Source organism: Platichthys flesus, chromosome 2, assembly GCF_949316205.1.
Source record: "Platichthys flesus chromosome 2, fPlaFle2.1, whole genome shotgun sequence".
NCBI lineage: Eukaryota > Metazoa > Chordata > Actinopteri > Pleuronectiformes > Pleuronectidae > Platichthys > Platichthys flesus.
In genome coordinates, this window is record NC_084946.1 from 11,697,871 (window position 1) to 11,715,338 (window position 17,468).

The following is a 17,468-nucleotide window of genomic DNA, read 5'->3' on the forward strand; positions in this document are numbered from 1 at the left end:
TACATTTTTAGAACACTCAGCATTTATGAGGGGCCATTTTAGGGGTTCAGTATCTTGCCAAGGACACTTAGGCATGCAGATGGGAAAGAGTGAAATTCGTGTTCATCTGTTAGTTAGCAATAAAATGTTTGAGTACATTTTTAAAAGTATTAAAAAAAGACAGACGCTGGATCTACTTCAGTTCGTTTAGATTAGTTCAAATTAAGAAATGTAAAATGCCTATTATGAGTCACATCTCCCAAGGATGCAATAATAGAAACATGATGATAATATATTATAAAAACGCTCAATTTTCTTATAAATCTTTTCATTAATTTATTTGTCTGACAGAAAACACAATATATTTCAGTCTTCCTGCCATTGCACTAGGAGTGCATTAGCAAAACAATTACATTTCTCGACAAATCATGTGAGGCACTGTATTTCATTATCACACAAAACTAAACCAACCTAATAAGCAGGGGTTCCATCAGAATCTATAAATTATTTGAAACAAGTAATCTGAGGAACGAGGAAAGAGTTCTTAAGTATCAAACCGTCATTATACAATTCAAGTTCCAGTTTTGATTTTTAAATATTATTACATTGTTCTTCAATGCAGAACATTTGCTAAGAAGTAAACAGCATAGGTAATAGAAATGTATTAAGAATAAACAGTGACACGTGCTTTTGGGTGCCCTGACATCATCCTGTATGCCAGGTGTACAGGCTCAGTCAGGTTGGCCTTAAACGTGTACACATGAGTCTTCCCGCTGATGGCGCTGATGTTGTAGAAGCTCAGCGTGTGGGTCTTGAAGCTCAGCTTGATCTCCAGCTTGCTTGACACGGAGGTCCTCTTCAGCGGCACGTCGTGACCCTGCTCAAAGGCCGTCAGCAGGTTGTTGAACCACATCAGACACCAGGAGCTCCGGCTGCTTTCCAGGGCAGACGGCAGCCCGGTGCGTGCCAGCTTCCCACTGTAGCACACACCGATGATCCATGGGGAGCCTTCAAGCTCCACCTCCCAGCTGTGGTCCCCTTCAGAGAAACGCTGAGCGCTGAGGACCTGGTAGAAGCTGTTGAACCTCTGAGGGGAGGAGGGGTAGGGCTGTTTGGTAGCGCTGAAAGTTACCGTCTTCAAGTCCTCTGAGAGAAGGAGGTTGGGATGGGCCGTTTCCTGGTCAAATGTCACCTCTGAAGGGTTGAGGGTGCTGCGAAGAGAGCGCTGAATCTCTCCGAGTCTTTCCCGCAGCTCAGCGTTCATGTTTTCCAGCTTGGGACAGACTCGTGCAGGGCTGACTTTGGTCTGCACACAGTCTTCCTCTTCATCCACTGGTTTGGCCATTAACTCCACAATGTGCGGTTGTAGGACTTGGAGCTCGTCATTGAATGCAGACTCATCTCCTTCAGTCAACAGGGACTCAGCTCTGAGCATGGCCCGCCTCAGCTGCTTAGCCAGCTCAGAGGCTTGACTGACTCGACCAACTAACGTGGCCTCACCTGGACCCAGCTCCTCCTCAATGATCTGCGTCACCTCTGCAACATAGCCCTGGGACAAATCCTTTATCTTCTCTAACAGTTTGGATGTTCTCTCCCTCAGGTGGGCATTAGCAGTGGCCACTTCTAACTCCGACTCCTTCTGTTTCTTCAAAACACCCTCTGCCATCTCCAGCTTCAGGTTCAACTCTGTGACCTGAATTGCCAGTCTGAATTTAGGTTCATCCATTTCCATTTTGGCTTTTTCACTGCTTTGTTCTTGGTCCACAGGAAGAGGACACCCTGTGGATCCAGACCCGATTTGAAAGCCATCATGCCCCTTGCCATCATGGCTCCCCCCGGCTCTTGTGGAGTCCTGGTGGTATTTTGTGTTTGATTTGTCTGTATCTGAGGTATCCTGACTCCTGACTGCTACCTGGCCGACGTTAGAAGGGTTTGTAGTGGAGCCAATTTTCACAGCAGTGGCTTTGTAGGTCTCCACCATGCTGCGCATTTTGAAGCTTTTCACGAGGGCTGTGGTTCCCTGATACGCTGACTGGCACTCAGGGCAGCTGTGTTGGTCAACGCCTTCTCCCATGGTCTGGAGGCAAGCAAAGCAGTAGACGTGACCACAGGGAAGAGAAACCGGCACACAGAAGAGCTGCAAGCAGATGGGGCAGGTGAGCTCCAGCTCCAAAGCTTCTAAATGATTCATGTTAGGAGGGGTTGCTTCAGTCTCCCTCACAGACATGGGGGCCAGGTACTGGAAGAAAAGAAAACTCATGGTAAGAAATATTGACTAAATGGTACCATAAAATAATATATATATATATATAAATAAACTCCTCATTACTGCATGACTTCATGCAGTAAGGAAAAAAACTGAGACAAGGGAAATGAAGAGGAAAACAGTAGAGAGGACTTTGTTTTTCAATATATTGTCCGGTTAAATATTATGTAAAAAAAACAAAGGAGCTTACATCTTGTGAATATGTGAATATCGACCTCTGTAAGTTGATTTTAAAATTAGTTAGCAGTACTGCATGACTTCATGCAGTAATGAGGACTTTTTCTGCATCATTTCCACCAGGAAGCACCAACAGCAAGCGTCACAAAGCACATCATGAGGTAACAGTACTGGATTTGCATGCACGGAAAGTAGCACCCAAAACTACATATTTCAAAAAGTGGGTTTCCAGTCCAGAACAAGGTCGCATTCACTTAATATTCTATTCTGCATGAGGAAAACGTCTCTAATGGCTATGACAGGCACAGAGCCTCTATAGGTCAAACCTATTTCTGCATCTGTTTACTTACTGGTTGAGTTTCGTTTTCCTGGATTTCCAACAGGACCTCGAGGCGACTGAGATCTCTGTTAAATCAACCAGATTTACTTTATCAGTCTGGCTCTGCTGCTTTAGGACACAAATCTTATTTCAATCTAACGTGGCGTTGATTCCGTGTAAAAACAGTACGTTTACTTTGTTATTCGTAAACACGTGCGCACAATTCCACGCAAATCGCGGGTGCGTAATTGTTTACGAAAGTCTAAATATAGATTGTCCGTCATGAAAAGAAAAGAATAACACATCAAAGCGCTTCAAAGACGTACCTGAAACAACAGCGCTGTCTCTCGTCAACTCTTCCTGGTCTGATGAGTCAATACAACGCACTGACGCAGGCGAGCGCATTCAAATCATCAACGTCTTTATCAGCAGGACCTCAGTCAGTCCCACTGGGGCTTCAGGCAACTTTAACTCCTCATTACTGCCTGACTTCATTTATGGGAGTTAACGAGACCTTTGTTCACTCTGCTCCATCATCTAGTATAATAATAGTTATAATAAGTACTATTTCACAACGAAATAAATAATATCAAATGACCTAACCAAAGGATAAAACAACCAGATTTAACTTAAAATTAACTAATTTTAAAATCAACTTACAGAGGTCGATATTCACATATTCACAAGATGTAAGCTCCTTTGTTTTTTTTACATAATATTTAACCGGACAATATATTGAAAAACAAAGTCCTCTCTACTGTTTTCCTCTTCATTTCCCTTGTCTCAGTTTTTTTCCTCTCCTTTTTACACTTGTTTTGGCTAAAGGCATTTATAAGCAATAAAGACTAAGGAGTGATTGTCATGCCCTATAAATAACTTAAAAAAAAATCATCATATATGCACAAAATTTGAAGCACTAGTTAATTGAATGTATGCAGTATCAATGAAAATGTGTATTGAATGTAAATATTAACATTATCTCTCGTTTCACCTTTTAACTGGACAATAAAGACAGCAGGCATTGTTTGTGTTTATATTTAATTTATATTTCTTTAAATTGGTTTTAAAATAAAATAATTCGTCTCTAATGCATCCCCACACAGTTTGATGATGAAAGATATGCAAGGACAATAAATAAAACATTGTTGTGGTAGTATAAAGGCACAGTGCCAGGATAAATCACTACTTTAAACCCCACCACTCCCTCGGTGTGTTACACATCTGGAGTAAAAGTCATTGTCAGGCTGACCCACCTCGCCTCATGTAGTGCACAAACATTTCTAAACATGGTGGTGCCGAAGCTCGTAGGAAGAGTTGAAATGTGCTTTGTGTTACTTGACAATGATCAGCTTTGTTAGAACAGTCCTTGTGTTCGGAATCAAAAATAAATCTATTGCACTTTACAAGCAGCTCTAACTCCATATTGAGCTTTGACTCAGTCCTTATTGCTCTTAAAGGGGTCTTCACTCCTGAGGCTACTGCTACTTTAAGACTAAACTAATGATGCTAAACACTGATCAGGACGAATTCCACCTACTGTATCTCACACTCATTCTAGACAAACAAGACTAAAAGAAGAAGAATAAAGAATAAATGAAATTGTTTTAAATACACACACACCATATTTGGTTGCCTGGTACATGCAGCTATAAAAACTCCTCCTCCTCCTCCTCCTCCTCCTCCTCCTCCTCCTCCTCACAACACTAAAACACAAAGACATTCTCTGTTGTCATGAATACACAAACACAATCGAAACAATGTCCATGGAATAAAGGGACAGTTGGTCTTGCAGCTACGTGTGAGTGGGTCTGTTTCACTTAGTCACATTATGGTGATTTATATTAAAGTGAGTATAAGCATTTCATTTCAAGGTCTGTTCGCAGGAATTAAGGCATAGATTAAAATGTTCTAGTCTGATTTCTCTATTTCCCTATAAAAATAATTTGGTCCATGTCAAATGTATGAATGACAGTGTTGAGGTTATAAGACAACAATTCTGCTTGAATTAACGTTTAGGAAAGACTTTGATAGTAATACACACAATAGCAGTCAGTGAAACAGTCTAAAGCCATATTTTTCCATTTAGGTCAGTGTCTAAACAGCCATAGCCGTTATAAGGGCACTGAGATGAACGTAGGATGGTTTGTTTGATTGTACAAATGCAGAATCCATGCGTTTTACCACTTAATCTGCATTTGAGTGCAGTGTAAAAAAGAACAGGTGCCTCTTTATGTCCCAGTTTATCCAGTGGCTCATAATAGAGGCTCAACAGTTGGCAGGTCTATCAAAGGCAACATTCAGGCAGGCTGTGGACGATCCATTGAAATACCTTTCTGGAAAATGAGAGAACTGAGCAAGAGTGGTGATGCTTGTGTGTGTGTGTGTGTGTGTGTGTGTGTGTGTGTGTGTGTGTGCGTGTGTGTGTGTGCGTGTGCGTGTGTGTTTTGCTAGATGTGGGTGTGTTTCTACACTAGTGCATCCAGGTCCAGTTCTGGCAGAGGCTCCTTCCAATAGGAGAAACTGCTGTACTCAGGATAGTCAAAGCCAGAAGACAGGCTGCCCTCAGCAGAGAGCACAGGGAAGAAATGTTCCACCAATTCACTGAGGTGACAGTACCTGCAAAATACACACACACTATTATAATAAACAGACTCTGAATGATCGGAACTTTGATTTAGGAACTAGATTAAATTTAAATGCGGAAAAAAACTGTATTATGTTTGAATATGAATGTATAGAAGTCATCCCATTCATTTCTGATATTATCCCTCCATACCCACATTGTGTTGCGCACTTACGAGGACTTGTTGCCTTTGGTCTTTTCCTGGGTGAGCTCTCCTTTTGGGTTGACAGTAAATATCCTGGTGTCAGGCACTCCAACCTGCTTGTAGGCGTAAGCATCCTGCAATAGAGAGGGCAGCAACGTACAGTGCATTCAGAGAATGTTCAGACCTATTTACTTTTTGCACATTTTCTATGTTGCAACTTTGAGCTAAGATGAAGAAATAATTACCTTGGCACTGTACCAATTAGAGCTATATAGTGGCCTCAGTGAATCCACCTAAGAAACTATGTCTGTGAGACTACAATTTATGGAGCCAGTCTGTAGTAGCAGTGTTGCTTCATGTGTAAATCTACCGCTAACCAGCAAAAAGTAATTTAAGCGAGTAAAAGTACCACAAAACCTAAATGGACCAACAACTTATTAGCTCAATTAGATGATGGGCATTAAACAGTTTTAAAATGAAAATGCAGCCCCGGTGATACAGCGGAGAAGTGCAGGCTATTTCAGAACAGCAAATTGTCACCTTATTCCCACTGGCTGTGTGCGACAGCGAAGAGAGTGAAAAGGTGCTAAAAGGTGCAGAAAGGATTTTTTATGAGTACTGCCACTGGTTTTATCATGGGGGTCTCTGTGCATCTTGGGAACTCACCAGGTCTGTGTCTCTACACAACACTGTGTCTGAGCTCTGCAGAAAACTCCGTCCACCTCATGTGGAAGTTGTTGCTCTGACAGAGTCAGCTGGGAGACCTTATATAGACGGGTGCGTGTGGCTTTACACGTCGTGTTGACTTTACCACCAATGGGCTCCAGTCAGTGTGTAGAAACAGCTAAATCATTCTCAAGATATGTGAAGCACCTGAGCTAATAAATGTCAAGTGTCATGGTCTAAATACTCAATGCATTCAGTTGTATTTGTATAGTGCCAAATCACAAGATGCATTTACTCAAGGGGACTTTACAAAGTAAAAAAAGCTATGTGATATTTCCGGTTTTCATTTTACTCACGTTGGTCCTGTTGCCGAAGGCGGCGTAGAATGGCCGTTTCTGCTGGTTGAACAGGTCCTTGATGTCACTGAGGCAAGCCACTTTAAACACCTCTGGCTTCTTCTCAATCACCTCTCTGCACAGTTTGAGAGGGACAGTGAATCATTCAAATGTTCTTCCTCCTTGAACACATTTATTTGTTTCACAGTGTAGTCACCGAGCATAATCTGTACATCTTCGTCTCAGAGGAGCTCCCCAGAGGGGTAATGAGCAGTGCTAACTATTCTCTACATGGTGATTTCATGAGATATTTAATGACAAAGAAACAGAAGTAAAACTCCACATCCTATATACTAATGTGAATCAGAACACTTAGCACAACATCTGGAATGCATATTAGTGGTATGCATTATTTACCTGTGCAGAGCTGAAAAGAGGCTGCTGGGAGCCAGCAGTACAGGGCCTTTAGGAAGCACAGTGCCTCTGTCATTGACCCACTGCAGGTACTCCTTTGTGATGGCAGCCATACCTATAGCCCTCGCTGAACAATACAGGATTTTATAACCGTTTCTGCAAGGACACAAACAACCACATCTGCATTTTAGTTTCACAAAATGAACAAAACATGTTTTCCAGCTCTTGTGGGTGTAGCTGATGTGGAGCATTAGTCCGCTAAATACTTTCATCATCTCGTTCAACCTCACGCATGTGGCGCATCTCTTTTCTTCGGGAATGTGTGAGAAAATATTAGCAGCCCAAATGGAATTGTGTCTTTTTTCAATTAACTGACAGCTGCGCTCGTTTTAAGAGCTCAACACAAGATGCATGAAAATGAGGAAAACAGGCCAACAGGGTGATGCACATTAGACAAATCAGCTGCATCTAGAATGACATCAGAATGAAATCACCAGCAGGAGGTGTCTCCCATCTGTTTTTACTTGTTATGGTGCGAGTCATGTGAGGGAAAAATCTGTTTAAAACAAACAGTAACGAAGGAACAATAGAACAGGAAACTAAATGAAGACAACTTTATTTTCCCTTACTGGTGTATTTTGTGGTAGAGTTTGGCGATGCCTTTGTGCGTCCAGTCTTTTCCAAACTGAGGTAGAATATGACCGAGAGCATCAGACCTGCAAGACAAAGGAAGTCAAGAATACTCATAACACAGTGACAGTGCATCTTTCAAGTCATTTTTTTTAAATTGTCTGTCGGACTTCTTGTATGCAATCACGATTGTTTTACTTGGTGATGGTGCCGTCTATGTCTGAAATGATGACCCGGTCGTCCCAGTTCCACAGGTAGATGGCAGCCTCACAGCGACAGGTGCCTTGGTATTGTGTAGTCACACTGAACACCACCTTGTTGGCTCCCTCACGCAGGTTTAAGTGTTCCTGGGTGAGACAGCAGAAAAGTGCACAAAACCATAAATACATTCGCAAAACACTGAATGTATATTTGACAGTAGAATGAGTGTGTAGTTGAAAGCATCTTTTACTATCTGTTTAGAGGTCAGGCGGAGTGATTTGCGGTACATCTGGCTGATACACTGAGTCGCAATAAGGGTTTCTGTTGATTGGCTGGATACGAGCGTTGCTTTCCGTCCGAGCCCCGCCACCTCATCACTCTCGATGTCATCAAGTGTGGCTCTGGGGAAACAACACATATGATTGAATATAAGTTATGATTTTTTTTAAATCATTGTTCATTATTAATATTCCTGACAGAAACACTGACAAGGTAAGTTATTGTACATGAAAATAAAATTATGTATTTTCTGTATGAGCTATTATAAGCTTTTAGTTTGTCACATGTTGATGTAGATACTTGTGGTTTATGATCATCAACAGTCATGACAGTTGTTTTTGAGAATATTCATAGAGCAACATCCTTTTATGAATGAAGCTTTGGCGTACCCTGGAGGCCCAAATTTGAACTACAGTATGATGCTTTGAATTGATTCAGAAATATCTTTCTCTATTAAAAACAAAACCATTGAATAATTTCTCTCAATCAATTTCCCCCCAATTAATTAGTTTTAGTATTGTGGTGCCTATGAGGAGCTTCTTCAGATGCATAGATAATTAATCTTAAAAAGAGACATCTTTAAAAAATATAGCATTCAAATACAGGAAATATAGGTTAATACAAAATGTACTGGAGGGTTGTGTCTGTCCAGCCACCAGACTGAATATCTAAGCTCAAACTTAAGAAATCTGTCGAGCATCTGTACATGTGCAGGACCGGCTGAAACAGATCATCCAGGATTTGAAAACTTGAGTTTGATCATTTCTTTTGTGAGGTGCCTTACTTCACTGTGGAAGGAACACTGACCAGCTGCTCCTCTTGTGCCTCCTTAGAGTTGTTCAGCTGTAAAACAATTAAATTATATAATCAGTAACATTACTACCTAATAACCAAAGTGGCAATAGTGTTTTTTTTTTTACAAACACACTTAGAAGTGAAAAGTTGCTTTCAATCTTATCTGTTCATTTCTTTCATCTGTATGCTCTTATTTCCTCTAAAAAACAACCATAGCTAACAAGGCCACTCCTCAAAAAAACAACCCTGTTTAACTTTCTGCTTTGTGGTTATTGTGTTATTATTATTTAGGTCCTAACATGTATCATTTCTTTCAATGAATAACCATAACAGGAGCTCTGACTTGGTTTTTGTCAATGTCTCTTCTCCTCCAGGAAAACCACCAGCGTCCAGACTTCTTGGGCATCTTGTCTTTCACCAACCGCTCTATCGAAGTCTGTAAGACACACATCCACAAAGAGAGCGACGATTAAATTAATCCTTGCATCATAGTCATCATCTAAGTAAGATGTTGATGTCTGTAGTTATATCATGTATAATAATAAAATAGAACTTGATGAAAACATTAATTATAGTTACAGAACTTAATAGGTATGTTAATGTGGTCTGATTTAGAAACCATGAAATACCTTGGGAAGGTTTTTCTGGAAAGTTGTCATTGACAAGACCATTGGGGCAGCGACTGCCCAGTTATAATAGCTGTGGAAGATGAAAACAGCTCATGAACAATCATACAAATTAGCATGTTGACAATTTGAGTCACTTCATTACCTAATTTCATTAAATTTCCTTAATTCTTACTTGGAGTTGATGCAGATGACGAGACTTGGATCCTCAATGATCCCTGGGTTGTTAGAAAAATCCTGGTAGGTCACAATGTGCTCCATAAACTTTTCTGGAGTAAGAGAAAAAGCATCATGGTGACTGATTTAACTCTGTCCCATTTCCTCATGAAGCAGCATAAATAATTAAAAACCCATGTACCTTTGGTGATCTGGCTGGTGCCGCCCTCTCGTCCGCAGAGGGACATGCTGATGTCCATGTTGTAGGAGGTGGAGTCTGACAGGTACTCTGTGCCGCTGTCTATGGCCCCGCTGCCCACTGAGTGAGGGGATTGACTCCCTGAGAGTGAGCCCTGCTCCGCTCCTTGCTGAGACGCTCCCTCTGCTTCACTGCAGGGACGACACACAGTTATATAATTTCAATGAGGAATCATTTTACAGAAACGACAGCACTATCGCCGTATCAATGGAAACCATTCACTGTGGACACTGTGGTCTTACTAAATGTCTTTTAGTGTCTTTCAATTAATTTTGCTATGATTGTTGAAGAAACCATACACATTTAAGTTTTTATTATTTGCACCATATGATTTCAAGGATCACTAAAGATGGTAAATGGTCTAAATAGTCTGTATTGGTTTATTTGCCTTTTTAGTCTTTATGACCACTCAAAGTGATTTACAGTACAGTTTTACACACACACACACATATTCATACAGTGCATCTATGTGCAGCACTTTTCTCTATGAGAAGTGACAATGTGGGGTTCAGTATCCTGCTCAGGGACACATTGGCATTCGGAATGGGGAAGACAGAGATCGAACTGCCAACCTTCCAGTTAGAAGATGACTGCTTTAACCCCTGAGGCACAGCCACCACAGGATGAGTGTAATAAGGGAGGAATATTCATATGTGACTCCTCACCTCTTTGGGAAATAGAGTGCAGCCACATCTGGGTCCAGTGAGGTCAAATCGTCCAAGTAAATATCTGATGGTTCTAGATGGTGATTCCGTTTACCTGTGACCGAATGACACACAAAAACAATTAGTGAACAAAAGGGACATTAAGATATTTCATTAGTCTAAAATGAGACTTGAAATATTTCCTGAATGAGAAAGCAACAACCTCTCTTCTTGCCCTCTTGCTCCACTTTGGAAGACATCTCAGATGGGAATGCTGACCCCTCTGCAGCAGTCGACTCGTCCCTCATGTCTCCAGCTTCATCTTTTGGTGCAGTGCTGTTGGACAGAGTGTCTCCGTTGGACGCCTGCAACACTCCCGGTCTGTTGACCTCTTCCCCTCCATCGGCACAGGGATCTATCCCACTGTCCCCCTCACTGACAGGGGCACTACCGGTTGAACCCCGTTCACTTTGTTCAGAGGAGGCTCCCGGCTGTTGTAGATGTGATGATGCTGTAATATTTTCACTTGTTTCTACGGCCGCCATAACTGTACCAACTGTTTCAGTCAAATTGCTGACGTGCTCAATAGCGACTGGGCTTTCTTTGCTATCAACGGAGTCAGTACCATTATTCAGAGTAGCAGAATAAAGAGATGAGTCTCTGTTCCCTTCTTCTCCTGATGTGGTTTCAAGTGTTTGGCTTGAGTCCACATCCGTCTTCCCTGATGATGAAGACTTAGAGGTGGAGTGGTCACTGTGAGAGTTTGTCTCGATGGATAAAGGAGTGCTGTGCATGGCGTGGCTGAGGTCGAGGGACTGAGTCCTGGGTTGTGGTCTGACCACTGTTACGCTGCCCACTCTTCCACAGCTGATCACAGGCTCCAAGCCCATATCGAAGGAGTCCTGTCTCTCAATTGTGCAGAAATGAGAACTCCCAGAATGGGAGATGGGCTGTAAGTCCACTAGTGTCCTCTCTGACTCACACAGCTGTGAGGGGGGGAGCAAAGAGAGAAATATGAGCGTCTTATATCTACAGTATTCATCACAGCACAGACAGGACATGAAAGCTTCAACTGTGTGTGTGTGTGTGTGTGTGTGTGTGTGTGTGTGTTTGTATTGCCTGGCATACCATGGGAAAACCTCCCCAGTTCCACTGCATCTGAGGTTCATCTTCGGGTTTAAGAAAAAGCTCTGAGTCGCTCTTAGGAGAAGACGGCCGACTATAAAACACGCTGCTGCTAATGAGAGGGAAATACAGAAAACATTTTAAGAACGGAAGTGACACCGCATAAATCAGTGAGCACTGATTTCAAACTGCCTGCCAGTGAAACTGCTAAACACAAACAAATCAATTCACTAATTTATTGTAAAAATGAATCTTCCTCACCTTTCCAAGGGCGACTGTTCTCCGTCCGAGTGCGGGCGAGTGTCTCTGGTCTGCGTGGGACTCAACTCTTCACTTAGCTCTTCAGACAGCGAGTAGTACACTGATTTACTTTACACAAACACAAGAGGATTTTTAGAGGAGAATCAACATAACAGTGTGTAGCTCTGTACATATTTAGCTGCTTTGGGCTGACTCTTTTTCAAGATCAAGATCAAGATTTTTATTTGTCAAATGCACAACAATAACATTAAGCAGTCGCTGGCAGTGAAATGCTTGAGTCTCAGGCTCTCTTCTAACAATGCTCAAGTAATTACACACTATACAATAAAATAAGAAAAATAGTAGTATTTGATTCTGGCAGGGGCTTTTCTTCACAGAGAATTAATAATGACTTAATTTTGATATATTATTGTCATTATATAACAGCTTTACCAAAATAGTATTTAGTAAATTATAGTATTCGGCTTTGCATACATCATTGCTATCTGAATTTGTGGATTAATCAAAGGGGGACAATTACAGCCCCAGATACTGGAGGTTTGGGGATGATAGAGATTTTCGGCAGTAATGAATTCTGATGTTGATATATATCAACCTATATTCTTCTTGTATATATATGTTTATTAACTTGTCTTTCACAAACTAGTTAGCTTGACTCTGTACAACCGTCTGTTCGGCTGTGATGTCTACTCTGCTACTTGTGCAACAAACATGGATATGAGCACTATAAACAAATGCATAAGATTTGACTCTACTGGACAAACTATATGATAACACCATCACTAAATGACCCCAAGTATGTTTTCCTACATTGTGTTCTGTAAAAAGAGTTTTGAATTTCAGCAAATAGATCAGATACATCCGATATATTGGCAAAAAAAGACATTGTAGCCATATGATATGCTACAAATCATTGGAGACAATTCCAAGCAGAATCTCTTTAGTCACAAGATTTGAAGAAGAGAACGCAGACATACAGGACATATGATGAAAGGAGTTCTATGTGGCGACTTCAGCCATAAAGTGTCCGTGGTTACTGGTAGTTCCAGTAGATGTTAAGAAGATAAGACACAGAACATATGATATGATTCACGATAAAAACCCAACTACTGACCTGAGTTGTAACGGTGAGGCGAGATCCTCTTGACCAGGACTCTCCGGTCCACCCTGATCACTTTCTCTCTCCCACTCCTTCTCTCGTTCTCTCTCATCGGAGGACGAGTTCTCTTCTCTCAGGTGAGTATCCGAGCGCATGCGTTTGCGGCGGCGTTTCTTCCTACGAGCACCAGACCCGGCAAAGGAGGATCCCTCGGGTGCCTCCTCTGTCTCCTCAGGGACCTCAGTGGGAATTGGAGAGGTGCAGAGATGCGCTGGGACCTCGGCCTGAGCGGGACCAAAAGAAAGTTATCAAATGTTAAAAAGGAAAATAAGGTTAAAAAAAAAAGGTACAGAGTTTGAACTAATGCCAATTAATGTTGGCTGTCTTACCTCAGTATTTCCATTTTGTTCCACAAAAAAAGCTTCTCCATTGTCTCCCAGCTTCATGTGCAGGTCAACACATTCTCCATTTATTTCAATGTCCACCTAAAAACAAAATGATGAACATAGTGACATACAAGCAAACAGACCACGAAGCAGCAGAAAATGAAGATCTGAGTTCAAAGAATCAAAAAAACTCACAATTTTCTCCTTCGAGCGCAGAACTCCGAGCTTGCCAAAGCGGACGTGGAAGGGGGAACACTGGAACGATCCATCAGGCTGCCGGACCACGATGACATCGATCCCTCCGGTGAGCGTGGCAGGGTTCAGGCCACGGTACAGCTCCTTCACCGTCACAAACACCGTCTCTGCTAACTGGCCCACAATATTCATGGTCTGGGACTGTAAGCAAAAACAACAGAAGAAGTGAGACTAGTGAGGCCCAGTGGCATGAAACAGAAAGAAAAAGTCTTTACATTCAGTACTTTGTGTAGACTGGTGCTTGTTCCTACACTCTTTTTACAATGTCAGCAACAATCAACAGCAATGTCCTCCATTTATGGTGAATAGAACTCAACACGTCACAGTGGTCATTCAATAAAAAACATGAAGTACACTTGAAAATGCTTAACACAGCAAACATTAAACATTTGTAAAATAGAGTACCTGTTTCACACAAAGAAAAGAGACGATTTCAGATTTTAAGGTAAAAGAACCACAGACGTTTCCCTGAATACTGGTAGTGACTGCAAATCGAAGAACTTCTAATGTTTTGACTAAACAATCCTGACCTTTGGAATCAGATCTTGATTCCTGATCATGAATAATGGTCTAAAGGTGATGAGATCTACTAAAGCACTTATCTAGAGGTTTGTCACAGTCAAAAGGAACTACTGAAGTCATTGTTCTGAGTCAGTCATCATGATTATGTGAAAGGATTCACTAAGTGGACTAACATCATACGTTCAAAATGTGACTCATTCAGCCATAAAGGTCCACGAGTAAAGAGTTTATGATGCAACCGTTCAAAAGGTGGTTGATATTTAAAAAGTATGGTCAATAAACTCTCAGGACAGAACATGTCTCAGCGAGTCAAGAAGAGAAACTTGGCCAAAGGTGGCGAAAAACATCACATGGCCTAGTTTGTACCTGCATCAACACGGATAGACCATCACATGAGCTCCTCTGAGCCTTAAGAGCAGTTTGTTACCTCAGGTGGCCTCACGAGTTGCCTGTTGTATCTGTACAGCTTATTTAAAGCAGATACCATCACAGCCTGCGACCTGGAAATACTTTTTATTTCAAAAGTTCTGAGGTGAATATTTTGATTCTGCTAAAACAAATGTCTAAACTGGATGTAACTCTTACTGGAATTTTTGCACTTTTAAACTTTAACTTGAATAGTTGTCAGAGAGTGCAAACCTTAGGCAAGGCCCAACAGTCCCCTATTGAAACCACATTTAAATTTCAATAGATGCATATTTGTATTTGGATCAACAAATAAACACACTCAGAAAAATCTGTCGCTAAACTTGCTGGATTTTTCATCAAGATCCATGAATTAATCTATGAGAAATCAATAAAAAGGTTGAAAAGAAAGTGAAAAAGAAATCCACCATCCACTCCAAAATGTGATGGGTTCCTTCCTTCTAAAAAGTCTCAAGGCAATCCGCCCAGTTGTTTTTACGTAATCTTGCTCACAAACAGACCACACAACAAACCGAAAGGCGTGAAATAATAACCTGCTACACACCTCATAAAACACTGAACTGGGATGTATCACGTTGGACACACCTACACAATGGACACATGGTCTCATGCCTTACCCACAGAGAAGGATGCAGATGTTCCTTCCCAAACCGGCTGTGTTCCCTTGACCTCCTCTCTGCCATACGCCACCAATATAACGTTTTTTCCCGCCACAGGAACTCGGGAACGGTGTCAAGGAACTTTACCTCCATTTCCACCACAGGAACCTGTCAGCTCCATTCCCCACAATCCTCGGCTGCCTCTCAAACCTCAGGCTACTCTACCCCATGACCCACGGGCACTCTTCCACTTTTTTCAGAGGCTGTAAGGCTAAATTTAGTTTGCTCTGGCTTAACAAAACCAGCAAGCCAAGTCATAGATACATAAGTCTGGCTAAATCAGATCAGTGGTTATTAGAAATGACAGCACTTCAGTCCTCTGTGTTCTCAGCTCGGATGCAAAATACAACGAACCATGAGAGAGGCCTAGTATATTCAGTCACACACCAATGCTTCCTCTTGCTCACACAAGTTGACAGGCACACGCTAAACACACTCACACAAACCCCACTGTCACACCGAATTCATACTTCCTCACTTTACGCTGCACATGACAGCCAGACCAGCAGTTTCTGAAAGGCCTGGTCGGTCTATTCAAACACAGTTGGCATGAGAATCCCCTCACACACAGGCCGATGGACCACACTCTTTCTGGGCTTGACCACAGCTCTCTGGGCCATCAAAGTTGAGGGGACTCTCTGGCTGTCACACTCTGTCAACACCGGGAGAAAAAAAAATCCTTCACAGGACCTGGGAGGAAATCAAGCATATAACACGCTAACTTTGATGGATGGCGCTGCCTGTGCTGCCAGACGGGGAGGACATGATAAAAAGGTAGGTCTGATAGGAAAAATGATGTCTAACGTTAGAGTTGATGTAGCTAGTCAGCCCTGTTATGTAGTAAAAAGAAAACACCATTCGGGTCTGTCCTGTAAATTATTCAACGGCTGAGGAACTCGATGTATAACACACATGGACCCTTTCTGTGTCTGTTCCATCTTTTCTAATTGTATATGATTGAAAGTAATACATCAATGAAACTGCCAAGTCAGCACTATTTCAAAAGAAGAAAGAACTAAATCTAAGCGGAGACAATGGTTGTGAAATTGTCGTGTTGTAGACGAATGACAGGAAGGAAAAAGTGTGGCGGTTAATACTGGGGTACATGGCTCAAAAGTAGGATCTGTAGTTGATATTTCTCTCTGTATCACAACAGGTTAAATTAGCATAATTCCAATATTCACATCCTCTAATTTCACTTCTCATCGAGGAATTCAAACTGATGTCGACAACACTAGGGCTGCAAAAGAAAACTAAAAAGTTTTGAAAGTCCAGGGCGACGTCTCCAGACCCAGAACTAAAAAACATTCCGTTTAAATTGATCCAAACTTCTGAGCATCGAATAGGAAGAAAAGTCAATCTGGAATTTTGCTTCATTAAATCATTTAGTGTGTGATCAAGAATTTAAGTTCTTGATCATTCGTTTTCTGTCGAGTTTCATCACGAGACGACAGTGGTTCATCCGTCATAAGTCACTGGTCACACACTGAGCCAAGTGTGTGCTGTGTCAAGGATGTGGAAAGAGATGTCTCGGCTCTGACTGACCTCTGTGTCCAAGCAGACAGGTTACCTCCCTCTAAAGCTAGACAGTCTGTGTCCTCTTCTGTTTATCACCGTTAAAATAAAAAGTCTATAACTTCCGATTGTATGATCATACTGGGGGGGTAGTTTGGTGAGAGAGAAAACACAATCCAACAAAAGAAAATTAATTAAATCCCATAGTATCCAGTGTGGATACGTATTAAACGCACGCAGGTGACTGTTTACCACCAACTCAACTTAACTTCCGCAACAGTTTGAACACGTATGGTTCTCATATCAAAGACTGTGCGTCACGTTCCGGCGTCGGTGACCCAAACTATCAACTATCTTTCTTCTGACAATAAAAAAACTCTCAAAACCAGTAACACCACTGCAGTTAAGAGACAGAGGGGAGAACACCCGAAGTACATTTACACGTCATTAGCAAAGTAGCTTGAGTTGACAGCGAAGTGTTGTAACCTCTCTTCGATGGGTCAGAAAGCTACGTTTAAAGTTACAGCAAGTGAAACGGAATGTTTGACATGTTTAGAACCACACTGACCCGGACTACTCACTGGGCTGGAGGCGCGATGGACGTGTCAGGGAGTTTGTTCCTCTTGTGTTAGTGATGAGAGCAGTTTGCCTTCCGGCAGCTCGTCAGATGGACAAAACAACAGCCATCCCCAACGCTTGCAAGTCC

General features: G+C 41.8%; 2 protein-coding genes across 5 annotated transcripts; both read right to left on the reverse strand.

The window, feature by feature from the left end:
* Positions 1-301: 301 nt before the first annotated feature.
* trim107 (tripartite motif containing 107) lies at positions 302-3,181 on the reverse strand. 2 transcript variants are annotated; one of them, XM_062398229.1, is made up of 3 exons: positions 3,068-3,166; positions 2,773-2,827; positions 302-2,218 (listed from the first exon to the last, which is right to left on the reverse strand). In XM_062398229.1, exon 3 carries the CDS (start codon positions 2,204-2,206, stop codon positions 644-646), a length of 1,563 nt encoding a protein of 520 aa, XP_062254213.1. In that variant the 5' UTR covers positions 2,207-2,218; positions 2,773-2,827; positions 3,068-3,166; the 3' UTR covers positions 302-643. The 2 variants fall into 2 exon arrangements, with proteins under 2 accessions (XP_062254213.1, XP_062254212.1); XM_062398228.1 differs by lacking the exon at positions 2,773-2,827 and having other exon boundaries at positions 3,068-3,181.
* Positions 3,182-3,768: 587 nt separating this feature from the next.
* LOC133963132 (phosphatidate phosphatase LPIN2-like) lies at positions 3,769-17,459 on the reverse strand. 3 transcript variants are annotated; one of them, XM_062398232.1, is made up of 20 exons: positions 17,344-17,459; positions 13,581-13,781; positions 13,389-13,484; positions 13,015-13,283; positions 11,901-12,008; positions 11,643-11,748; positions 10,738-11,500; positions 10,536-10,629; positions 9,814-10,001; positions 9,631-9,724; positions 9,459-9,528; positions 9,173-9,265; positions 8,819-8,877; positions 8,006-8,156; positions 7,753-7,901; positions 7,554-7,640; positions 6,928-7,080; positions 6,532-6,646; positions 5,540-5,643; positions 3,769-5,357 (listed from the first exon to the last, which is right to left on the reverse strand). In XM_062398232.1, the coding sequence occupies exons 2-20, from the start codon at positions 13,770-13,772 to the stop codon at positions 5,207-5,209; spliced, it is 3,042 nt and encodes a 1,013-aa protein (XP_062254216.1). In that variant the 5' UTR covers positions 13,773-13,781; positions 17,344-17,459; the 3' UTR covers positions 3,769-5,206. The 3 variants fall into 3 exon arrangements, with proteins under 3 accessions (XP_062254216.1, XP_062254214.1, XP_062254215.1); XM_062398230.1 differs by having other exon boundaries at positions 11,643-11,751; XM_062398231.1 differs by having other exon boundaries at positions 11,643-11,751; positions 17,331-17,459.
* Positions 17,460-17,468: the final 9 nt, after the last annotated feature.

Bases quoted from the DNA above. Each gene is read 5' to 3' on its own strand.
- trim107 (XM_062398228.1), bottom strand. From the start codon at position 2,206: ATGTCTGTGAGGGAGACTGAAGCAACCCCTCCTAACATGAATCATTTA.
- LOC133963132 (XM_062398230.1), bottom strand. From the start codon at position 13,772: ATGAATATTGTGGGCCAGTTAGCAGAGACGGTGTTTGTGACGGTGAAG. The intron at 12,009-13,014 runs GTCAGTAGTTGG...GTTTGTGTAAAG, and splicing joins GCCTCACCGTTACAACTCAG to TAAATCAGTGTACTACTCGC. The intron at 5,358-5,539 runs GTAAGTGCGCAA...TGTATTTTGCAG, and splicing joins ACCAAAGGCAACAAGTCCTC to GTACTGTCACCTCAGTGAAT.